The 26,901-nt window shown below is 35.5% G+C and overlaps 2 protein-coding genes across 2 annotated transcripts; both read left to right on the top strand.

The window, feature by feature from the left end:
- Window positions 1-10,938: 10,938 nt before the first annotated feature.
- On the top strand, window positions 10,939-13,574 carry LOC115962436 (probably inactive leucine-rich repeat receptor-like protein kinase At5g48380). Its single transcript, XM_031081272.1, has 2 exons — window positions 10,939-11,804; window positions 12,418-13,574. The coding sequence occupies exons 1-2, from the start codon at window positions 10,950-10,952 to the stop codon at window positions 13,522-13,524; spliced, it is 1,962 nt and encodes a 653-aa protein (XP_030937132.1). The 5' UTR covers window positions 10,939-10,949; the 3' UTR covers window positions 13,525-13,574.
- A 12,081-nt stretch (window positions 13,575-25,655) lies between these two features.
- Window positions 25,656-26,636, top strand: LOC115965189 (probably inactive leucine-rich repeat receptor-like protein kinase At5g48380). The gene has a single exon (XM_031084374.1). It carries the CDS (start codon window positions 25,656-25,658, stop codon window positions 26,634-26,636), a length of 981 nt encoding a protein of 326 aa, XP_030940234.1.
- The last annotated feature ends 265 nt before the right edge of the window (window positions 26,637-26,901 follow it).

Here is a 26,901-nt window from a genome sequence, read left to right as displayed (position 1 = left end):
CCTATAACTCCCACATCTCCTAAAATACATGCTTGCATTCATTTTTAAAGCATTTTTTTATCTTTTTGCTTTTGATTTTTCTTTGTATATTTTTCTTTTAAGCATATCATGCATGGGCATATTAGAGAGAGAAAAGAAATATCCAATGATATTTGACATTCCAATTTTGCTGTGCCTAAGCACACAAATGTCATTGACACTGCACTTTTGCTATGCCGAAGCATACAGATGTCATTTTATGATTGGCGGGCAACAGTAGTGAGATGGCTATTTATGCTTTTCTCTTAGGATTTTCTAGTCCTTCTCGTAAAAAAGAGTGATATGAGTGTTAAGTATAAAAGACAACTTAATCTTACTCATTACAAACACGAGCCACAAAGCTCACTTGCTTAGTTGTGCATAGAGATGCTCATCTAAGCTACAAATGATACAAAGTTTAGAAGATTTTGTTTCAATGGCCATCCAAGGTACACAAGTACCAATGTACACATAACACATACTGTTTTATTATTTTTTTGATTTTTCAATTTTTTTTTATATGAAAAACAAAACAAAGCAAAACCAAAAAAAAAATAAAATAAAATAAAACCAAACAAAAACATGTTAAATAACGAAAGCATAAAAACTAAACTGACTCAAAACTTGAAAGCAAAGCACAAAAGTAATGCACACACAAAAACAAAAAGAGAGAGAGAGAAAAGTGACAGAATCACTTGGAGTCATTTTCCTTCCCCACCCTAGAAGAACCTTTCCTTTGATTAAACCCTTGAACCAACGGTAAGGGGGAAAAACCGTTCACGTTTGAAAGGAACATGAGGGTTTTGAGACGATCTCCAAGGGGAGGAAGAGAGGATTGAAGCTGATTCTGGTTCCCAGATGCTATTATGCTGTTGCTCTGTTGAGTGGCAAGCCACTTGTAGCAATTTGGTCGAGTGTAACCGACAGCTCCACAATGATGACAGAGATGCTACTTCTTTTGTTTAGGCTTTTGAAAGTTAGCCTTCTTAGCCCTAGGATTTTTAACCTCTTTCTTCTCAAGTTTAGGAGGTGCTCCTAAGATGGATTTACCCTTGTCTATGTTCTCACTAGCTAATTCAGTCTTAATCTCATTGTTCTCAATTTTAACATTACTAACAGGAGGAACAAAAACAGTAGTACTAGTAGAATTAGTATTAGAGGAAGAAAGACCATACCCTAAACCTGTTCGATCTAAAGCAGATTTTTGAATGTTGAACATATCATCAAGCTTTGCACTTGAAGTCCTCTCCAATTGAGCTCTGACTTGAAATAGCTCCACTTCAAGCTTCTTAGTCTTCTCAGCTAAGAAATTGTTCTCGAACCTCAATGCTCCAATAGTCTGATTCGCTTCATCAAACTTTGTGGAAAGCCCCTCCCGATCAAGTTCCACACCACTGAGCTTCTTGGTGGTTAGCCTATATAGTTTCTCATACTTCTTAAAAAGCTTGTACAACTTCTCATAGGCTGTAAGGATGTCATCTTGATCATCCATTTTCTCAAATTTGGATTCCACCAATTCCTCCTCTTTAACCACATCTTCAACAATCCCATCAGTAGGATCAACAGTGGCCGTGAAGGCATTTAAGATTCCGTCATCCTCATTGTTGGAATCATCCTCAGGCTCGGTGTCACTTAGGGTAACGACAAGTGCCTTACTCTTTCCAACGCTCTTGAGATATGTAGGACACTCATTTTTCATGTGACCGAAGCCTTGACAGCCAAAGCACTTAGATCCTGGGAAACAGTGTACTAACCACCTTCCTTAGCATCCTTATTTCCTTTGTCTTGTCCTTTAAACTGAGAAGAACTGGATTGCCTGCGATCCTTGTCGAAACCCTTTCCATTGGCGTTCTTCATAAACTTCTTGAACTGCTTGGTGATGTAGGACTTCATCTTAGAATCTTCATCATCAAAAGACTCATCTGTCTCACTGCTCTTGGCCTTTAGTGCCATGCTCTTGCCTTTACTCGTCTTGCCAATCCTTGTTAACCCTAGCTCGTAGGTCTGCAAGTTTCCAACCAGCTCAGTCAAAGGAATCTTATCAATATTCTTTGATTCCTTTATAGCTGTGATCTTGGCATGAAATCTCTCAGGTAGAGATCTAAGCACCTTCCTTATAATATTGGGTTCAGGAATGGTTTCCCCAAGATTGAAGGCTGAGTTCACTATGTCCTTTAGCTTGGCATAGAACTCATAGAAAGACTCATCCTCCTCCATTTTTATCTCTTTAAAGCTTGTAGTGAGCCTCTGAAGTTTTGAATTTTTTACAACCTTTGTACCCTCATAAGTTGTCTGGAGGATGGTCCAAGCCTCCTTGGCAGTTTCAGTTGAGGATATCTTCTTGAACTTCTCATTGGTGACTGCACTGAACAATGCATTCAATGCTTTGCTGTTGAAGTTTGCCGCCTTAATCTTGGCATCATTCCAGTCGGCTGGCGCTTCTGTAGGCTTAGTCCAGCCTATCTCCACAGCTCACCACACTTTCTCATCTAGAGACTGCAAGAAAGCTCTCATGTGTACTTTCTAGTATGCATAATTAGTGCCATCAAATAAAGGAGGTATGATTGAAGACTGTCCTCTATCCATGACAAACAGGGGTCAATGGATCAACATAGCAAAGATTGAACCCTAATCAGAGTGTGCTTGCTCTGATACCACTTGATAGGCCACAAATTGAATGATCCCTTGTGATAGAAATTAATTAATTAATTAGCCAAGTTATTAATTAATCAATTTATCGTGCAAACGCGTGGTAGTACAAACAAATCACCAATAAACTAATAATGCAGCAGAAAATAAATAACACGATGATTTGTTTACGAATGGGAAAAACCTAACGGCAAAAACCCTACAGGGTGAATTTTAGGTCACCACTCCCGAAACTCCACTATTATCACAACAAGCGGTTACAAGTAAAAGAATACCAAGTACCTTACCAACCTACAGTTGAACCCTTACCCCAATACCCAATTGGACTTATTCTGTAGTGACAGTTCCCCTTTCAGATGCATGACTCCTAAGTACGTGACTAACCAATTGCGCGGATCCCAGTACGCGACTTCAATCATCAACTAAGAAGGTTGTTGGTTGCAAAGTTCTTCAGTTCATCCACACGATGAAGATTAAGAAGATACTTGGTCACAAAACCCTATGATGTACATACACAACAACTTCTTCTAGAGAAAGAGATAAACTAGGGCAAGAACTTCGTCTTCGATCACAATTTGCTTGAACAGAGTTTGCTCAAAGTTTGTGCAACTTGTGAATTGTTTGACGACCCTTAAAACAATCCTTTTATATGTCTAAGGTTAGGAGAAAAGAAGGTCCAAAGACACATTCACGGATCCCAAGAAAATCATATTAGAATTCTGAAATTCTTAAACCTCGACAGATAGGAGGTGTCAAGCAACTGTCGAGCAGGTGTCGAGCACACGGAACTTTGAACAGCTTTCTTAAGCTCGATAGATGTAGTTGTCAAGCCAACTGTTGAGCTTTAATGAATTTACACTATCAACTTGTTTTCTTGGACAGACTTGAAGGCTTCAACATTTGATCTTGAAATATGGTTTCTTGAAGTATTTAAACACATCCTAAATCTACCCAAATACAAGTAAAGTACGTTTTGTCAAAGGATAAGTTAATTACATAAAGTAGTGACATATGTTCCTAACAACCGGGTGATTTTCAAGTCACCATTCCTGAAACTTCACTATTATCGTAACAAGCGGTTACAAGTAAAGGAATCCCAAGTACCTTACCAACCTACAATTGAATTCTTACCCCAATACCCAATTGGACTTGTTCTGTAATGATAGTTCCCCTTTCAGATGCACGACTCCCAAGTACGTGACTAACCAATTGCGCGGATCCCAGTACGCGACTTCAATCACTAACTAAGAAAGTTGTTGATTGCAAAATTCTTCAGTTCATCCACACGATGAAGATCAAGAAGATGCTTGGTCGTAAAATCCTACGATGCACATACACAGCAACTTCTTCAAGAGAAAAAGATGAACTAGGGCAAGAACTTCGTCTTTGGTCACAATTTGCTTGAACAGAGTTTGCTCAAAGCTTGTGCAACTTGTGAATTGTTTGATGGCCTTTAAAACAATCCTTTTATATGCCTAGGGTTAGGAGAAAAAAAAGCCCAAAGACACATTCACGAATCCTAAGAAAATCATATTAGAATTCTGAAATTCTTAAACCTCGACAGATAGGAGGTGTCGAGCAGCTGTCGAGCAAGTGTCGAGCACACGAAATTTTGAACAGCTTTCTTAAGCTTGATAGATGCAGCTGTCGAGCTTTAATGATTTACATTATCAACTTGTTTTCTTGGACAGACTTGAAGCCTTCAACACTTGATCTTGAAACATGATTTCTTGAAGTATTTAAACACATCCTAAATCTACCCAAATACAATTAATGTGTGTTTTGTCAAAGGTAAGCCAATTACATAAAGTAGTGACATATATTCCTAACAAGTGAAACACATATATTCTAACAGTAACTATAAAATATGAGACAAAGATTGGCTACAACTCCATTTAATTTTTTTTATTTATTGGATGTGAATTGATGTCACAGAAGCCTGAAGAAAACACACACAATGCTCTCTTTGATGGACAGAAACTAAACTGTTAATTTAGTAAACCTCAAATTCACGAGGGGTTCCCTGAATCTATAAGGAGATAAACTGGAATCTACCAGAGAAAGAATTTGACAAAAAGTCTGTATTTATTGATAAAAGTCTAATCTGCCTCGGACGGCTACAAAACATATAAATATTGAAAAAAAAAAGTCTGAAATCCTATTTCGCATTAATTATCCAATTAGGTGAAAAAATACTAAAATTTACCAAAAATGACAAAATTGAGTTAAATGCAAAATCATAAACTATTGACTTTAAGGATCATCCCAAAACAAACAGAACCTTATTCTAACTTTTGAACAAAAAGTTATTAAGGAAATAAAAAAAAATTACTATAAGCGGCAAAATCACAGTTTTTGGGACCTAAATGAAGGAGTTCGCCATTTTAAGGGGTACCTCCTAGCAAAGCGACAACTATTGCTCAGAAGGCCGTTTCGCTTCAACCTGCCAAATTTCATGCTATTTCGACTCCGAGGCTCATGATTTCTACTAGAGCCCTTTTGCTTTGCGCAAGGATTTTAGGCTCGCATGAGAGTCCAGGAAGGTCATGGCGGCCTGTTCTACCTCATGAATTTCGACAAATCCATGATTTGGATTACATTTTCTTTTTATATATTCCATATTTGCAAATTTTTCATAAAATCAAATATCAATAGTTATGTCATCAATCAAATGTTTAAATTTTAAGATTTTACAGTTTAAAATTACACATAAAAATAAATTTATAAATCAAATAGTAAATAACATCTAATCCACATGAAATTTGACATGTGTGTTACTAACATTTTCGAAATATGTAATTATGTCAATTTTTTTAGTGAGAATTGTAGTCATTGGCTACAAACTAGTTTATGACTAAACTTTGTCTTGAAATATATTGCTAGCCATCTGTTTTTAGTTTAGACTTATGTCCAATTCTAAAATTTAAATTTGACATTTACAGCAGCTTGGCCCAAACCACATGACTGCTCCACTGAAAAACAGAACAAATCTAGACGTAGTCCTTTTCCGGAATGTGGCCAACACTGCTCTGTAATTGACTCGTTGTAAGAAGAAAATGTCGTTTTAGCATTTTAGGTAATCAAACGAGTAATAATTGATGTTACATAATTACTTAGTTTAACAACTTAATCAATTTTTCTTAAAATCAATCATGGCGTATAAATTACTTTAATTATAAAAAAATCTGGAAGTAGAAACTATAGCAAGGATTGTGGCCTACGTTGACTCCGTGATTAACGATTAGAAAAATAATAAGTTAAGGTAACATAGCAAAAAGGTTGCAGTTTTTTCTTGGCCAGAAGAAAACGAAAACAGGCATGTTCTTCTTGGAAAATGCAAGGAACCACCCTTTTCTTATTCTTGTTTTATACCCAAGATTAACATACTGGATTTGTGTTACAGATTTGGCCTTACATATTTTAGCACCGATTAGCCATACTTTCATTCCTGCTATCATATCATCCAAATGAGTTGTTTTTCGAATGTGCATACTTTGATGCTTCTACAAGCAAAAGATGTTACAATTTAACTCTTTTTTGGTGTAATTCCACGTTCTTTGCATCTTATTTTATGTCAGTAGTCATGCTGCTAAAATATCTAACCCAAATGGTTCTTAATACAAGAGCTTTGGTTTTGTTCCACATTCTTGTCTGGTCATTGCCAGGTACATTTAGCCTGAGTTCTGGTAGTTTGAGTGATATCTCTTGCTTGAAATCTATTACAGATTCCTTGGAAGACCCTCTCAAAATCATAACCCCTTCTTGGACCTTCGACAACCTTACAGAAAGTTCTATCTGTGGGTATGTTGGGGTCACTTGTTCGAACACATTTGGTAGGGTACGAGGTATAGAACTAGCCAACAAAGGGCTCAGAGGGGGAGTTCCCTAGAGGCCTTTTGAACTGCAGCCAACTATTAATCTTAGACCTTTCAGGTAATGTAATTTTAGGATCAATCCCACAAGATATCAACCACATATTACCGTCTATAGAAATGCTCAATCTCTCAAAAAATCACTTGTCCGGGAAAATCCCATTGAGCTTCACTAGTTGCTCTAGTCTGAAGGTCCTGAAACTCGATAACAGTAGACTAACGGGTCAAATCCCTCAGCAACTCAGCCAGCTCCACGGGCTAAGTATCTTTAATGTTGCTAACAATTTGTTGTCAGGGCCAGTGCTAGACTCTGTCAGCAGGGATACAATCACGCCTGACAGCTATGTAAATAATAGTGGACTTTGTGGAGGGCCTATGGATTCCTGTAAAAAGCACAGATGGACCTTTGAAATTGAAGTTTCTTTCAGAAGTGGGTTTGCACTTGGTTTGGTGGTTTTTGCCTCTATATATACAGCATTTTTTACGTACTATTTTAATCTTTGGGTGGAATCAAAGAAGAGTTACAAGGTAATGCCTACAAAAACGAGGGTATTGACAGCGTGCAGGAAGAACAAGGGTAAAAAAGTTGATCAACTTACCCAATTGCCACTACAAAACGTGGGGGTATTAGGCCGCGTTTATAAAAACGCGGCCCCATGAGATGGACTAAAGCCCCATTTTTAAAAAACGCGGCTTAAAGAAACCAGTAAGGCCGCATTTTAAACGCGGGGCCATAGAACGCGTCTACAGCCGTGTTTTTTTGAGCTCCACCTCTAATTTTTTTTTTTTTTTTTTTTTTTTTTTAATTTCAAGTGAGGCCGCATTTAAAAAACGCGGCTCTAGCTTTCCTAAAGCCGCGTTTTATAGACCAAAGCCAAGGGCCTCCAGAGGGAAGAATTCATGAAGGTACTTTTTCTCACTTTATTGTTTAACTAGGAAAAGGATCCACTTTAATTGAATTCTCAAATTCATCTATATATGATATAAAAGTTGGATCCCCAACTTGGATGATTGCTTTTGAGTGGAATTGTAGTATATTTTTGTGTTAGAACCCCTTTCCCTCTTTCTTGTGCGTGTGTATTTGTTTCTAAAAAACAAAAAACAAAAAACAAAAAAACTTGGAGGATACACACAATGATGACACGTTTCCTTTAGACAATGCATAACTTAAGGACACATAACATTGGGAAGATTAGTACATGTCAATATATATTTTTTTTTTTTGCCATGTGTCAACAATAAATTCCACCATTGTAATAAATATCTACTACAAACTTCTTTAAATACTCTAAACTGTCCTTAAATATACATAATAAATTCCATCTTTATAATAAAATCTTAAATAATATGTAGTTAAATGTCCATTATTAGCTCCTTTAATTAAATACTCCAATATTTTTTTCCCTTTTTTTTTTTTCTCTCCAAAACAACTTTACATAGATTACATTACCTTCGTATATTTTCCATACTTGCAAAATTTCAAGATGACCAAAAATTAATAGTTGTATCATCAATCAATTGTTTAATTCAAGTTTTATAATTTAAAATAATGCATAAAAGATGAGTTTATAAATCAAGTGATAAATAACATCTAATTGACATAAAAATTGGCATGAATGTTAAAAACACATAGAACATGTAATTCAACGATACCTGATTTTCAAAATATGAATTCTATAACAAGTTATTGGATAGTGTAACACTGCTTAGAGTTACACCAAATATAATTTGAACCCATACACACATACACACATATATATATATATATTGTTAATTTTTTTTTTTTTTTTTGTTTAAATAGCAAATTTGATGTCATTGGTGTTATTAACTATCAATATGTACACTTTTTTTTTAGCTTATATAAGGGGTTAATCGAAAATATCTCAATTGGTTTTGTCATTCTATTATTTACAATTTATGCTTTCAAAGGGAGAAAATAAAGTAATCAAATTTTGTCACAAATTAAAAGAGGACAACATAAAATAATAACAAACGTTTATATAATAATAATAATGTATTTTTTTTAAATGAAGAATAATTTTACTTATAGCGTGTCTAATTCTAATATTTATAAATTAATAAATTAAAGAAAAAAAAGGTGCAAAGCACGGGCCAATAACTAGTTTATTTAATTTTCAACTACATGTTAAACCTTTACATATTTTTTAAAGAAGATTAGTGTTTATTTTACACAATTGTTTTTACATAATTTTACACACACTCCCAAAGTAATTGAAGTTCCATATTGGAAATCGTGGCTTTAAGTGAAGACACAATCCTAGTTGTTTTTATGGCATGTAAAACAATTTGTATATAACAAATTTGACAATTTCAAGAAACTGAGAATATATGATTATTTTAGTATGTGTTTAATTGATATTATTCTTTTTTGAAATGGTCTATGTTCTTAAAAATTTTGTTCTATGGTACTATATTTTCCTTTTTTGGGTACGATTAAATTTTTTTAAGTATTAAATTAATTATTTAAAATTTTCATTCTCTTAAGGAGGTTATCATGATAATCAAACTCCATCACAAATTTACAATTGATGTTTAATTACTTAAATTATTTATAGACACATTCAAATACATAACCATGTAGATTGCATTTTAATATAAACTCTAATTCCCATTTCCAAAATATTTAAGAATTAACTCGAACTAAAACTATATAAGGGAGAGATAGTACATTTATATGACTGGGAACTCGAAAAACACCACCAAAATGTATCAATCCAAAGTAGAAATACAGAAAAAAATACAAAAAGTACAAAAATTTATCAATCTAAGATAGAGTAGCAAGAAATAATAAATAATTGAGAGAGAATAATCATCTTTATTGAGAGAGAATGTGAGAGAAGTAGATAATTTATATAAAAAATGATGAGTAGATGAATACTCAAAAGAAAAAGTACAGTTGTGAATACCAAATTATTCAAGTCGGGTTTCAATTGTGCTTGATCTCTATTGATTCAATATTTTGGGGCATTCTTGAACTTGGAAAAAATGCAAAACATGCACATTTTTTTCTTTTGAGAAAATTAGTTATCATTTTACATTCTTAGCAAATTTAAAAATTTAAATAAAAAAAAATTTGGGGCCTTTTCTTACTTTAATAGAGGCCTTAAAATCTTCATAAAAAAAATTGGGACAAATTGGGGGCCTAAGTTGCCTAGGGTTTAAGCTGGCACTGTCCAAACCTAACATGATCTGTAACATGATAGACCTGACCTGAATCCAACCCGACCCGACTTGATTCTAGGTCTACTTTACATATTTGCTTGGTCATTTTTAAGCTATGTTGCATGGACATAGACACGGACATGGCAATTTTTGAAAAATAAGGTCACGAAACGGCGGGGACACGGCAATTTTTGAAAAATAAGCACACAACACGGCAGGGACACGACAGTTAAATAATTAATTAAATTTTATATTTAGACATTTTTTAATATTTTTAGACATAAAATACATTTATGTCTAGAATTTAAATTATGTAAGAACTACAAATAAGTAAACTAACACCCAAAGTAGTACAATAATTCATTTTAGTAAAATCACCTACAATATTTAACTTTAATAAATAAATAAAACTATAGCAGGACAAATAAAAATAAAAATCACTAAATTCATAATAAACATTATAATTTATAGGGGGGGGGGGGGAAGGCTAAGTAAAGAAACACAGTAACAGTGACACTGGGACAGTGAGACTGTGAGAGTGGGATTAAGAAAAAAAACAATCAAACGCGTTATAACTTATAACTTATATAAGTGAGTAACAGTACACCCATGACCCATTCACCAAAATTAATATCTGAAAAAAAAAAAAAAAAAAAAAAAAAAAAAAAAAAAAAAAAGACACTCGCCAGATGCTAGAATCCGGCAAGTCGTACCCGTTCTGGTGTCTGACACCGACATGATGCCAAAAATGGCGTGTCCACGCAACCTAGTTTTTAAGCACAAGGACAATTATTGGATAATCTCATAGAAATTCAGCTTAAGTGACTAATTTGACTGAGCATTGTTTATTGACTTCTTTTTCAATGAGCTGAAGTTGCTACTAGCTTTTTGAAGGGGGACTTCGACTTCCGTGCTCTTGACTTTCGACTACCGTTCTTTACGGTGCAATGACTTGGAAAAATAGACTCAGCATTCTCATTTTGTTTTTTGACTTCTGACTCATCAATTACTTTTTTACGTTCCTCCAAAAAGACAAAGGCTCAAATTTCGGCCATTTCTTCCGAACTACTTTTTCTTATATGTTCTTCGAGAATTAAAGAATTAACGCGTGTGATCAATTTTCCAGTTTGAAATTTCTTGGAAATGATTGTTTTGATATTTCTCTATAACTAGTTACGTGCAATGCTTTCTACCTCTTGAGTATTCTTACTAAACACTCAGAAGCAAATGGCTCATAGTGCCAAACTCGTCATAGCTCTACTTCACATATTTGCTTGGTCATTTCTGGACATTCTTGAAATAAGCAATGGCACAGAGACTCATATCTACTGCTTGAGGTCGATTAAAGACTCACTAGAAGACCCTTACAACTACTTCAAATCATGGAATTTCAGCAACAACACAGAAGGTTTCGTCTGTGAATTTGTTGGGGTCGAATGCTGGAACTCTGATGAAAACAAAGTATTAAATATCAAGTTGAAGAACATGGGGTTAAAGGGCCACTTTCCTCGGGAAATCGAGAACTGCACGTTGATAGCGGGTCTGGACCTGTCAGGTAATGAGCTTACAGGCACCATACCATCTGACATATCTTTGTTGCTCCCGAACGTGACCTCCCTTGATCTCTCATACAACAATTTTGCTGGTGAAATCCCTAAGAGCATAGTGAATTGCACATATCTAAGTGTCCTTCGACTTGACAACAACCAGCTAACGGGATTTATCCCTCCAGAAATTAACCAGCTTTGGAGTCTCGGCACGTTTAGTGTTGCTAACAATCTCTTATCAGGGCCGGTGCCTGTGTTTTCCGATCTTACCATTCCTGCAGAGAGCTATGCAAATAATCTGGGACTTTGTGGGGCTCCGTTGGAACCTTGCAAACCTTCTCCTAAGAAGTTTATTGTTCTATGCAAAGAAGGATTTGTGGTAGGCTGGATTGTCGCTATGGTCACAGTGGTAGTTGTCATGTTTCATAATACGCCAATATTGCTTGTGAAGAAGGCAATAACCAAGAAGAACAAGAAATTAATGAAAGCAGGAACCCGATGGTGTTCCGCTGGTGAAAGAAGCAAGAACATTATGGTAATCTCTTAGAGCCTGTTTGTTTCCATCTTTATGTTTCTTTTTGTCCAATACATGATAGCAATAGACTATTTTCAAAAGAAAAAATGACAAATATATTTGTCTCCTAATTACAATCCAAAACAATGTTAAAAATATCAAAGAAGCCCTCTTATATACACTGCCACAGAGAAAGCTTTACTTGCATATTCGTGATCCTTTCGATTCAACATTAAATGATCATCCTTACTCTCTGCTTCTCGCCCTTTGAAAAATTATGTTATGAGAGCCCCTCTCACATTTGGGTGCCATAGATATTTAAGGAAGAACAAAATATGAGAGGGCTGCCTCATGAGATGAGATTTATTACTTTTTAATACTTGCAAATAATGCTCCTCTCACATGGGCATAGACCCTGCAAGAATGGGATGCATCTGTATGTGAGACGTGTATTGTATGCAATTGTTATACAATATACCACCTTCATGAAATGATCTCCAATGAGGTACTTTCTCCTCAATTTGTCACAAGTAGGCAGTTCCTACAACCACTTAAAAGAAACATCTGTGTTAAATTTTGTTATATAAATTCTGATTAGCACTAATGCAAAAATGGCAAATGATTTGATTCACAGATGGAGAGAATGGTTACTAGAATGAGCTTTACAGAAATTAGTGAAGCGACTGACAATTTCAACACAAACAATGTCATTGGAATGGGAAAGATTGGGATGATGTACAAGGCAGTGGTTCCAAATTGTTGGCCTCTTGCGGTTAAGAGGTTAAATAATTGTCAATCTTATGAGACACAATTCCTATCTGAGCTATCAGCTCTGGGTATATTGAGACACGATAACCTAGTTCCCCTCTTGGGATACTGCAGTGAACAGAACGAGAAACTTCTAGTGTACAAATATATATTGCATGGCAACCTTTATGATTGGCTACATGTAGGAAAAGGAGAACTCAAGGATAAGATCTTGGAATGGCCTTTGAGGACTAAAATTGCAATTGGGATAGCAAGAGGCCTAGCATGGCTTCACCATAAGTATGATTTCCGAGTGGTCCATCTCAACTTGGGTTCAAACTCTATCTTATTAGATACGAATTTTGAGCCCAAGATATCAAATTTTGGTGGGGCAAAAATATCAAGTTCTGGAGGGTTAATGTTCATGAATTCAAATGTCATCGACACAAGCAATAGCTCTTTTGTAGATAGTGGGGTATGGGAATTGGGTTTTGTTAAAAAGGATGTCTATGACTTTGGAATTTTACTTCTTGAGCTAATTACAAGAAAGGAACCCATTGAAATTAACAGTTTTTCATACGGTTTTAATGGGAGTTTGTTTGATTGGATAACTTACCTTTTGAGCAATTCATCTAATCTTGATAGTGTTATTGATAATTCTCTTATTGGAAGGGGATTTGATGATGAAATCTTTGAGTTACTTACAATTGCATGTACTTGTCTCAACCCCTTCCCTAGTCAAAGGCCAACAATGCTAGAATTGTACGATACAATAAGTACTTTTGGGGAGAGAGATGGCATCACAAATGACTCTGAGATATTGATGCAACCTGAAATTACTATTGCAAGTAGCTCAATTGAAATCAATACAATAAGTACTTTTGGGGAGAGATACAACATCACAAGTGACTCTGAGATATTGATGCAATCTGAAATTGCTATTACAAGTAGCTCAAATGAAATTGTTGAGGTGGAAATTGCACAGACCAATTGAAGCATGACATACCAAGTGTAGCTTTCACATTTCGAAACATATGTAACATATTTGCTGTCCCAAACGTTATTTGGATTTCGTTTTCTTAATATAATCTTTTTTCTGCCCTTCATTGTCTTTTTGTTATCTTTATCCCCTGAAATAAGAATTAAAAAAAATAAGGATTCTAGAGGTTTTGGAGCCACTGCAGTGGGAAGGGGAAACCGGACATTTGTTGAGGTTACAAAGAGAGACCAATTGCATAAATGTTTTTCAAGTAGACTATTGTAATTGGTTCTTCCAGTGAATTTTCTATGCAATTGGATACTGGAGTGGTTTTTCTTTGAAGGAATTCTTCATTGGTTTTCCATTTGCCAAAATGTTGTGCTTGGTTATTGTTTATTGCTTTATTCATTGGGACAACTTAAAAAAATAAATAAATAAAAAATAATAATTCTTGTGCATGGAATTCCCAATAAATTTGTGTGATATATCAATAAATCCGCTATATTATTATTTGAGGTGAAAATAGAATTTTCCATTTGGTATTAAATAAGATTTTTTAGACATATACGGGTCAGAAATTTCTGATCCTACCTGACCCGACCCGAAAAATACCTAACCTGAACCTGATTTTTTTGACCCGAAATAAAAACGGGTTAACCCGTGACCCGACCCGATCTTTTGCAAATCAACCCGATCTAATCCGAATAACCCGTGACCCGGCCTGTTAAAAAATTCGCTAAAAAAAATTTAAATTACATCTTGATACTATATGCATAAAGCACCAAGTATCAAAACTAGTAATGAATGATATATTATGGATATAAAGTTATAACCATTAACCAATAAGAAGAGGCAAGAGCTAAGCATCAACCTTCAATGCTTAACAGGACTCAAAGGGAGACAAGACAACACAACACGTTAAACAAGGCTATCACAACCATTAAAAAAAAAAAAAATCTCATTCAATGCAGCTGTAGTCCATGTCCATTGTCCAAAGCTGAAGCACAAAATGCACAAATGCACAGCACAATACAAACCCAAAACCTTCCTCACGCCTCACTTCAATGTGGAAGCTACATTGTGTATTAAAAGTTGGTTATATGAACTTGAAAAAAATTTAATTTTTTTATAGTCATAATTGTACAATTTTAATTCTTTATTGATTTATTTTCATGGTACATTAAGTTATATTAAAATATTGTATTGTAGATGAAGATGCTGACGAAATTGGCCAACTTGAGCTACAATTTGCAAGTATAAATATTTGCAGTGCTAAATCTACTATCAAAGCTGAGTAGATTAAGATTGAGGTGTAATTCTTATAAAATATTTACTTATTCTTTTTTATTTAATATGTTATGTTTATTTTTAAATCTTTTTTTTTTTTTTTTTAGTTTATCTTTCTAAGTAATCTAACTTTACTATTATTTTAAATGCAATAGGAACATGTACACTTAAGAAGACTGATAACTTGCTACTTTGCTGGCTTATTTGTTTTATTTGTTTTAAGATCTATCTCTTTTTGAAGATGTAAACTTGTAATTATATGTATTTTGACAATGAACTATTAACATTGAAGACTTTTTTTATCATGAATTTATGACTATAAATAATTTTTGTCATACTCAAAACTGTTAGAATTGGAAAAATATTAACAAATGGCACTAAGTGCAATTCATTTGTTTAATTGATTTTATTCATTCTCTCTAAATAAGTTGTTATTGATTTGTTTTTGTAATTGAAAAAAAAAAAAAAAAATTGTTTGAAAAATACTGGCCAACCCGACCCGACCCGACCAGCAACCCGATTGACCCGTTTAGACCCATGACCTATTTGACCCGCAAACCCAATTGACCCGACCTGAACCCGACCCGTTCCGCCCATTTTGCCACGTCTAAGATTTTTTCAACATTATAAGTCACAAAAATGATTTGAACATAAAACCCTTTTTCAATAAACTAGACTCTGCCTACAAAGTTCTGTTGATTAAAAACTGTGAGGATGAATGCCAATAGGAACAAAAGAAAACAATTGGTGGGGACATATCCTCCACCCAAATTGCACGAAACCAACAGATTGTTGGACAAGCTCAGAGAAATTTCGTTTACATGCATTAATTTGACAGCACTGTTTATTGACTTCGTGTTCCATGCTCTGGAGTCTCAACTAGCGTTCTTGACGGTGCAATGACTTGGAAAATTAGACTCAGCAACCACTTTTGGAAAAATACTTAATCTAGTAGTTTTGACTTGGCATCAATTTTTATATATTCTTTGAAGCTCCAAGAATTAATGGAAATGATCTATTTTCCAATCTGAAATTTCCGGGAAAGGATTTTGTTTCAATATGTCTGTTTCTAAGTGGTTACACGTACGGCTCTTTACCCCTGCGTTTTCTTGCTAAACACTGACCAGCAAATGGATGAAGGGACGGACCCTAGCGGCCCCGGCCCTAAGAAAAAAAAAAAAGGAAAAAGAAAAATTTGGACCCCCCTGGCCCAGAGGAAAAAAAAAAAAAAATTTATTGGTTATATTTTTTTTATTTTTGGAATTGTGATTCCCTCTTCCAAAAACTTAGACCCATTCCCTTTTAATTAGCCTAGCCCAATTAGCAACTACTCAACTCAAAAACTTAATAAAAATAAAACTATAAAATAAAAATTGCAAATTACAAATTGAACTCCTAAAGTTTGAGGGTGTTTGGATTTTACACCCTGAAATTTCAAACTTTGAATTTTACCCCCTAAAGTTCAAAAGTGTTTGGATTTTACACCCCAAAATTCTAAAATTTTAGGAGTGTAAAATCCAAACACTTCTAAACTTTAGAGAATAAAATCCAATTACTCTTGAAATATAAGAGGTAAAACGTCAAGGTGTAAAATCCAAACACCCCCAAACGTTAGAGGGTAAAATCTAAATTCTAAAACTTCAGGGTGAAAAATCCAATCACCCGAAACTTTGGGAGTGTAATTTGTAAATTTTTGTCTTGTAATTACCGTTACAATTTACCAAACGTACCCTAATAGAAAGTTGTAAAGGTTCAAAAGTCAAAAACAAAAACTGATAGACCATTTTTTAGAGTAACGCGCATATATCTCAAACATAAACACAGATAAAGAGAAACTGATATAATTTTTTTTTTTTTTTTGGTAAAGGGTTTATATGAATCAATTTTAAAATTTGAGGGAGGCCCAATGGATTTAAAAATAACACTAATTCTTTGAATGAGTAACTAAAATCCAGTCCTCTTTTCTTCAAAATCCTGGGGGGCTAATAAGTAAATTTAGTGAGAATTTAAGATAATTTTTAGTTTTAATAGCACTAGTGAAAATTTATGATAATTTTTAGTTTTAATAGCACTATTAGTAGGAATTTTCAAAGTCTGGCTCCCCTCTAGCTTTGCCACTGGCCATGTCTGTCTCCTTTTCAAACCCATTGACTTCGTATGCAGCATTTGAATTTATCTACTTGCGTTCTTTGTAGACATGGCAAAACGGGTCAAAATTTTCTAACCCGACCCGACCTGACCTGAAAAATACCTGACCTAAACCCGATTTTTTTTTTCCCGATGCAAAAACGGGTTGACCTGTGATCCGACCCGACCCAAATAACCTGTGACCTGACCCGTTAAAAAAATTTCGCTAAAAAAATATTTAAACTACGTCCTGATACTAATTACATAAAGCACAAAGCACCATAACCAAACCAATGCAATATTCAACAAAGCATTAAAACTTCACGAATCACAACCAATAAAGCATTAAAGCTTCAACTCTCAACTGCCTCCACAGCCATGACAAATTGACAAGAGAGAATGAGACAACTAGTCTCTAGACGAGACAACTAGTCTCTAGACAAGACAACACAAGTTACAGTGTTACACAACAACACAACCATTAAAAAAAAAAGAAAAAAATCTAATGAGCTTGACTAGCTTAGTTGTAATCCCACATCGCTTAAGAGTGAGTTCAAAAACAGGTATAAAGCCTTCATACACACTACAAGAGTTACCGGCTTTTGTAGTGAATAAGTTGTGTGATATTATGCCTTTGTCCCCATTCCCTCTGTGTGTGTGTGTTGTCTTACGGAATTATCAAAGGTACAATTCAATCACATACTCACAAACATGAAAGAGTGAAAGTGTGAAACACTGAAGTCTGAAACATGACAGCCACATCCACAAGGGCCAAAGCGTCAAAGCCTCCTCAGTAAGTCAGTTCCTGACTTCCTCTGCTCACCTCTTGCATTGCGCCTCTGGCCCTCTGCCCTTCATTTCACACTTCCATACTTTTTCACTTTCAAGCTTGCGCCTCTCTACCTCTACACTTTCAGCTCCGCCTCTGCCCTATACTCTTTTCTCTCTATCATTGTTTGTGCCTCTACTCTTTTCTTCTTAGTTCTTTCAATCCTTAAGAGGAGCACGAATTGTGCTTTTGATGTGTTCACATCAGCACCGTAGTGTCTTTTGGCTTTGGTGAGAATTGAGGAGCAAGGGAAATCCCAATTCTTTAATATTAGTGTACAATACATGTGCATGTTATACGTGTTGGTAAATTACTAAATTGGATGTATATATCAGCTGATTGTACTCTATTATAGTTTGTCATTCTTTATTTGCCACCTTCATTTTCTCTTCCTACTTTAAACAAATTGAAAATTATACCAAGATTAGCTTCTAGAAAGCTAGAACAAGAATTGCACCAAATTTGGGTATCAAGCGTCTAGTGGTAATTGGTAACAGTATCACCAATGAGAATCTAATCACAATTGAGGAATTGATAAATGATTGACAAATTGCATCTATTTCAAAAAAAAAAAAAAAAAAAACCTTGTTTGAAAAATACAAGTCAACTGGCCCGACCCGCAACCCGATTGACCTGTGACCTGATTTTCCCGTTTAAAAATGACCTGCAAACCCGATTGACCCAACCTAACCTGCCCGTTTTGCCATGTCTAGTTCTTTGACTGGTATCTCTGCTTGACTTGGCAATTTACACAGTACACTGAGCCAACTAATATACTAACTTTCTAGTACTCAGCCAACTACATCTTCCAAACCAATATCAAGATTCAAGAACTAATGAAATTTCTTGGAAATTGATTTTGTTTTTATCTTTTAATTCGCTTTATATGTTGTTACATATAAGGCTTCTAACGTCTGCGTTTTTTTATTGGAAGACACTCACAAGCAAATTAAATGGCTCTTAATTCTAGAGTTTTGAGAGCTCTTTTTCACATAATCTTTGTTTGGTCATTTCTGAATGCTCTTGAAATGGGCAATGGCTCAAAGAATGATATCTACTACTTGAAGTCAATCAAAGATTCACTTGAAGACCTTTACAACCGCCTTAAAGATTCATGGTACTTCAGCAACAAAACCGAAGGTTCCATTTGTAGATTTACTAGAGTTGAATGCTGGAACTCTAATGAGAATAAGGTCCTCAGTATTCGACTCAACAACATAATGCTCAGGGGCTAGTTCCCTCGGGGCATTAAAAACTGCTCTAGTTTACAAGAGTTAGATTGTCAAAGTTTAGATAAAAGCACTGATAAGAACAAGAAGAAGAAGACAGATGCAAGCATTGAAGTGAAGGGTGTTTGAAGGATTAGCTCAAGCAGAGAGGTAGAGAAGTGAAACAAGGCATTGGAAGAATATATATATGAAGCTTGCTAAATGACTAAGATGTCTGAGTTCTGGAATATGACTTGTAGTTTAGTTTAAGTTAATTAGAAGATGTATATATGGACACGTGTAATACTAGAATTGGTTGGATAGGTAGTTTAGAGTGGATCCGTATATTGTGGAGGTAGTTAGTTTTAGCAGTTGTGCTCTCTTGTGTGAATTGTAGTATATATATACATTGTACAATAAGTTTTTGGGTCAATCAATTCAATTACAAAATTTCATTTTTCAATCTTTCCTCTCTAGCTTTTACTCTCTCTTTCCTAGCTCTCTGTTTTTCTTATATGGTATCAGAGCTTTGTGTTTCTATCAATGGCTAACCAAGATCAAACTTCTCAAACTTCATCTTCTCCATCTGTTGCTCATCATGATCTCTCTCCAATGAAGGACCTGAGGAGTCCATTTTTTCTGCACCATGGAGAGTCACCAGGTGCAATTCTTGTCACTCAGCCCTTGACAGAAGACAATTACCCCAATTGGGCTAGGGCTATGCGTATGGCATTGGATGCGAAGAGTAAGCTAGGTTTTGTGGATGGCTCTATAACAGCTTCCATGGCCATCACTCCTTTGGAAAAAATTGCTTGGTCAAAGAACAATTCCATGATTTCTTCATGGATATTGAATTCAGTCTCGCTTCACATTTCTGGTAGTGTGATTTACAAAAACACTGCAATGGAGGTTTGGAATTCATTGAAGAATCTTTTCTTGCAAGAAAATGGTCCACAGATTTCACAACTTCAAAAGCAGATTTCAACGATCATGCAAGGAGATGCAACAGTGACTACTTTCTTCACTGATCTTTAAGCTTATTCTTGGGATTAATTGCTTAATCTCAAGCCCTTACCATGTTGTTCTTGTGGCAAGTGTGTCTGTGGTGTGAATGACAAAATTACACTATTTCATCATCAAGATTCTTTGATGCAGTTCCTTAATGGCTTGAATGAGGTTTATTCACAAGTTTGAGCTCAGATTTTGATGATGGAACCAAGTCCCTCTATTGACAAAGCTTTCTCTTTGGTAATACAAGAGGAGAGACAGAGGGCTTTAGGTTTCAATGGAGGGCATTCAGTTCATTCAACTGCTCTTGCAGTCAAGACTTAAGCATTTAATCAAGTTAGGAAGAACACAAAAGGAAAGGGTAGGCCTATATGCAATCACTATGGCAAACCTGGTCAATTCATGGAGAAATGCTACAAGTTGATTGGTTTTCCACCAGGATATAAGCAAAAGGGCAAAGTTTCCATGGCCAATCAAGTGAGTCTTGATGGTGATTCTAGTCAGTGTGAGGCTGCATCACAGTCAGGGTCTTTTCCTTTCACATCTAAATAATGCCAGCAGCTGCTATCTTTGTTGAGTTCTCATGCATCATCTTCTGCCACTTTTGATGCCATTCACTCAACAAATTCAGCATTATTAGGTATTTCTTGTGCTTCTTTCCAGGATCCTACTTGCCTTAGTTTGAAGAATTCAATCTTAAATGAAAATCCTTCAAACAAAATAGCTTATAATGAAAAAACTTGGGTTCTTGATACAGCGGCTATTGATCACATTATTCATTCAATTTCATTGTTTAATAAGATCACTAGTTCAATCTCTTCCTTTGTACATTTACCTAATGGTGAAAAAGTCCTGGCCACACACATAGGCACAGTCCAGGTTACAACATCCTTAATTCTTGAGGATGTCATTTATGTTCCAACCTTTTCTTTAATCTGATTTCAGTAAGCAAATTAACCAAATCATTGTCATGTTGCTTGGTTTTTCTTTCCAATTATTGTTGCATACAGGACCTTACTTGTTGGAAAATGATTGGATTGGGTAAGCTTCATAATAATATGCACTTGCTGCAAGCTTCAGACAATTGCAAGTCCATTTCAGAGGCTTCTACTATCCTAGAGTCAGTTTTGAAGTCTTTTGTTAATTATATCTCTCATGTTCCCATTGTAACTAAGCCTTACTTGTGGCATCTTAGACTAGGACATGCTTCTGATGAAAAACTTCAACACTGTGTATCTGATATGTCTTCTTTTCATTCAAATAAAGATTGTGTTGTGTGTCCAATTGCAAAGCATAAACGTTTACCTTTTCCCAACTCCAATCACTTATCTGATCATGCCTTTGATTTGATTAACTATGATGTATGGGGACCTTTTGCCAAAGCAACTCATGATGGTTTTTAATATTTTCTTACCATTGTAGATGATGCTAAAAGGTCAACATGGGTTTACCTTATAAAATCTAAATCAGAAACTAGGCCTTTGCTGATTTCATTTTACAAAATGATACATACTTAATTTCAAACTAATATCAAAGTGTTTAGAACTGACAATGCTTAAGAGTTTTTCCTCAAAGATTTTTATGCTCAACATGGGATTGTTCATCAACATTCTTGTATTGCTACTCCACAACAAAATTCAATAGTGGAAAGAAAGTATCAACACATCTTAAACATTGCAAGAGCATTGAAATTTTAGTCTAACATACCACTTTGCTATTGGGGAGATTGTGTTTTGATAGCAGTTTACATCATAAATAGGCTACCTAGTGTTGTTTTGGATCATAAAACCCCTTTTGAGAAGCTTTATGGCAAGGTTCCTTCTTATCATCTTTTAAAAGGTTTTGGCAGCCCTTGTTTTGCTTCCACATTGGCTCACAATAGGTCTAAGTTCTCACCTAGGTCTATTCCTTGTGTTTTTCTTGGGTACCCTTTTGGTGTTAAGGGTTACAAGTTGTTAAACTTGCTTACAAAACAAATTTTCATTTCAAGGGATGTTTCTTTTCATGAAATTGACTTCCCTTTCATTTCTCCAGCCTATTCCCCACATACTTCCATTTCACTTCCTCATATCTGTCCTAATGTGGCTATTCCACATGATCCTATGTTTTCAGAACCTCTTACACCTCCTTTACATGTTCCATCTTCTGATTCTGGTCTTTAAAATGTATCTGATTCAACTTTAGATCCTTTTGTTCTTGTTATATTAGATTCAACCATACCAGAATCTATCATTCCAGCTTCTGCTTCTTCTGATATTGTCTCACCAGGTTCTATAGCATCTAATTCTTTACCCCTTCCTCAAGAACCAGATATAGTTCAACCAGACATAGCACCTTCCCTAAGAAGATCATATAGGCCTACCAAACCTCCTCCCTACTTACAAGATTACAAATGCAGCAGTATCATGTCTACTGAACTTTCCCAATCTAATCCATTCAGCAAGTCAGGTGCTTCCTTGGTCATTACCATGTATCCTCTTTCTAATTATATTGATACTTTCCTCCTCTCTTCTTCATATGCCAATTTTTGTTCTGCCATTACCTCTATTCCTGAACCAAGATTCTATCATGAGGCTGATAAGGATCCTAAATGGCAAGAAGCCATGAGTACTGAAATTGATGCTTTGGTTTCCAATAATACCTGGATCCTTACCCCTTTGCCTTCAAATAAAAAGGCAATTGGCTGTAAATGGGTCTAGGGTAAAATACAAGGCTAATGGCTCTATGGAGAGGTATAAAGCAAGGTTAGTTGCTAAGGGATTCACTCAAAATGAAGGGCTGAATTTTACTGATACCTTCTCACCAGTTGCTAAGTTAACTATTGTGAAGACACTTTTGGCCATATCTACTGTGAAAGGTTGGCATTTAGCTCAGTTAGATGTCAATAATGCTTTTTTGAATGGTGATCTTCATGAGGAGGATGCAACTCTCTCAAGGCTTTCACAACAAAGGGGGGAATGTTGTTTGCAAATTGAACAAGTCTTTATATGGGTTTAAACAGGCTTCAAGGCAGTGGAATGCAAAGTTTTGTTCTGTCATTAAGCATCATGGTTTCAAACACTCCAAAACTGACTACTCTTTGTTCACAAAGAAGTTCAATGATTCCTTCATAGCTTTGCTGGTTTATGTTGATGATATTCTCATAGCTAGCAATAATGTTCAAGCAGTGGAGGAGCTTAAGACTTCTCTAGATCAGCACTTCAAACTTAAAGATCTTGGAGGCTTGAAGTATTTTCTTGGACTTGAGATAGCTAGATCGGACAAAGGTATCACTTTGTGTCAAAGAAAATATGCTTTGGAAGTCTTGAAGGATGCTGGAATGTCAGCTTGTAAGCCTAGCAAGGTGTCAATGGAGCAGAATTTGAAGTTAAGCAAGTTTCAAGGAAAATTGCTAGCTAATCTTGGAGTGTACAAAAGGTTGGTGGGCAGATTGCTTTATCTGACTATCACTAGGCTAGATATTGCATATCATGTTCATAAACTAAGTTAGTTCATGTCAAAACCTAGGAAACCTCACTTAGATGTTGCATATAAAGTGCTACAATACATCAAAAGTTGTCCTGGTCAAGGTGTTTTCCTATCAACTGCATCTGATTTTCATTTGAAGGCCTACACAGATGCTAATTGGGCCTCTTGCATTGATACCAGGAGATCAACCACATGTTATTGCATCTTTTTGAATGATTCTCTCATATCATGGAAGTCCAAGAAACAGTCCATAGTGTCTAGATCTTTTGCTGAAGCAAAGTATAGGGCAATGGCTGTTACTGTTTGTGAAATGACTTGGCTATTAGCATTGTTGAAAGATTTAGAGATTCATCATCCTCAACCTACTATATTGTTTTGTGATAACCAAGCTGCAAATTATATTGGGGAAAACCTAGTGTTTTATGAGAGCACCAAGCACATAGAAGTAGACTACCATGTAGTAAGAGATAGGGTGCAAGAAAATGTTGTGAGGCTGCTCTTTACTCCTTCGCACTCTCAGTTGGCTGATTTGCTTACAAAAGCTCTCAACAGTCAACAATTGAGATACTTGTTAGGCAAGATGAGTGTGGTGAACATACATAGTTCAACTTCTCATCTTGAGGGGGAATGTCAAAGTTTAGATAAAAGCACTAATAAGAACAAGAAGAAGAAGAAGACAGATGGAAGCATTGAAGTGAAGGGTGTTTGAAGGATTAGCTCAGGCAGGGCAGTGAAACAGGGCATTGGAAGAATATATATGAAGCTTGCTAAACGACTGAGATGTCTGAGTTCTGGAATACGACTTGTGGTTTAGTTTAAGTTAATTAGAAGATGTATATATGGACACGTGTAATACTAGAATTGGTTGGATAGGTAGTTAGAGTGGATCCGTATAATGTGGCGTTAGTTTTAGCAGTTGTGCTCTCGTGTGAATTGTAGTATATATATACATTGTACAATAAGTTTTTGGGTCAATCAATACAATTACAGAATTTCATTTTTCAATCTTTCCTCTCTAGCTTTTACTCTCTCTTCCCTAGCTCTCTGATTTTCTTATATAGACCTCTCCGGTAATGAACTTACAGGACCCCTTCCATTTGACATAGCTGAGTTTTTCCCGTCATATCACTCATCTTCTCCACTAACAAATTTTCTGGCGAAATCCCGAAGAGTATCGGCAATTGCAGTTTTCTAAATTTTCTTGAACTTGACAACAACCAGCTCACCGGTGAAATCCCTCCCGAAATGAGCAACCTCAATCATTTGAGACGCCTCAATGTTTCAAACTATCAATTGTCAGGGCCAGTCTCTGTCTTTGACAGTGAATTTATTACAGCCGAGAGCTTTGCTAACAACGAAGAACTTTGTGGAAGGCCTTCGAAGCCCTGTCCAAGATGGAGATTCGAATTTTCATTCAAAAGTGGTTTTCTAGCTGGCTATGTGTTTTCTACAGTTTTGGTATTGGTTTTTTTTTTTTTCTCCCAATATGCGGCTTCATGATTCACAAGAAAACGGCTAAGAAGATGACACTGTCAAAGAAGGGTACTAAGAACGCGAATAAAGAAGCTGATCAATTTATTCAGTTGCAAACGAAAGGGCTCCTGCAAGAAGGAAGCAAAAAGGTACTCCCTCTCACTCTTCTAAAATTAAGAAACTTATTTCAATTCCATGTTTCAACTTTTTCGAAAAAATATACAAAACCCCACGAGGTTTTTCATCAAAACATGAAATCGTGTAACACTTCACTCCCTGCTGGTTTTGAGTGTAACACTTTTGTCCCTTGGGATTTTGGGTGAACACAAAACCTCATGTTGTACACTTGTACTGTTTTATATGAAAATAATATGGAAAGTTGTAATCATGAATGTGTAACATTTTTACGATTTGTTTTCATGAATGTGTAAGATTTTACACACAAAATAAAACCTTATGGGGTTAAGTGTCACACTTAAAACTTTAGGACTTCCCATGAGTATCATAGGGGGTTTGTTTATTTTTCCCCCAAAGAAATATATTGTTTGCTTTGTTTTTATATATTTTTTTGAAGTTCAAGACTTACCAAATTGATAAGTGAAACAATGATCAAAATAATGCAATCATACAGTCTCTTAAATGAAACATTCATGTGATAAATTTTGTCGTAACTTCAAATTGGTACTAAATTCAGTGGCAAATTATTTGATCTACAAGTTTCTCAGTTGGAGGGAATGGTTACTAAAATGAACTTTATAGAACTCAGTGAGGCAACTAACAAGTTTAGCACAAACAACGCCCTTGGGTTGGGAAAGATTGGGGTGATGTACAAAGGAATGCTTCCAAATGGTTCACTTCTTGCAGTTAAGAGGTTACATGGTTGTCAATCCTTTGAAAAACAATTCATATGTGAGCTATTGGCACTGGGTACAATGAGACACAATAACATAGTTCCCCTTTTGGGATTCTGCAGAGACAGGAAGGAAAAGCTTCTAGTGTACCAATATATATCGAATGGCAATCTTTATGATTGGCTACATGTAAGGGAAGGCAATGATAAGATCTTGGAATGGCCTTTGAGGATCAAAATTGCCATGGGGATAGCAAGAGGCTTAGCATGGCTTCACCATAAGTGCGATTTTCAAGTAGTCCATCTTAACTTGAGTTCAAACTGTATCTTACTTGATAACAATTCTGAGCCCAAGATATCAAATTTTGGAGGGGCAAAAATATCAACTTTTGAAGGGGCAATGTTCATGGATTCGAATGAGACTGACTCAAGCAATAGCTCTTTTGTAGACCATGGGGTTTGGGAGTTGGGTTTTATCAAAAAGGATGTTTATGACTTTGGAGCTTTGCTTCTTGAGTTAATTACAGGGAATGAACTCATTCAAATTGATAATTATCCAAACAGTTTGTGTGAGAGTTTGGTTGATTGGCTTACTCACCTTTTGACAAGTTCTTGTGACATCTCTAGTGTTATTGATAAATCTTTGATTGGCCAAGGATTTGATGGTGAAGTCTTTCAAATCCTCAGAATTGCATGTACTTGTCTTAAGCCCTCACCTGCTCAAAGGCCAACAATGCTTGAATTGTACAATACAATAAGTATTTTGGGGGAGAGATATGGCATCACTAATGACTCTGAGATACTGAGACAATCTGAAATTGCTACTGCAAGTACGTCAAATGAAATTGTTGAGGTAGAAATTACCTCGACCAATTGAAGCATTTCATAGAACGTGCAAAATTATGTTGAGAAAAATCAGGAAACTGATTTTATTTTGGGCCATGTTTGCTTGCAATAATCTTTTTTTGTCTTTTTTGTCATCATTGCCCCTGAGAAACAGAAATAAAATAAAGTTAAATTAGATTTATTTATTACGACTAAATAAATTAACTGTTCACAGTGTTTATCTGTCATCGATTATTATTATATTCACGAGGATATCAGTGTTTATCAAATTTGTTCAAATTGCCAAAAAAATTGAT

Source organism: Quercus lobata, chromosome 10, assembly GCF_001633185.2.
Source record: "Quercus lobata isolate SW786 chromosome 10, ValleyOak3.0 Primary Assembly, whole genome shotgun sequence".
Classification (NCBI taxonomy): Eukaryota; Viridiplantae; Streptophyta; class Magnoliopsida; order Fagales; family Fagaceae; genus Quercus; species Quercus lobata.
The sequence above is the reverse complement of the archived record's forward strand: the minus strand, read 5'-3'. Positions and strand labels throughout refer to the sequence as shown.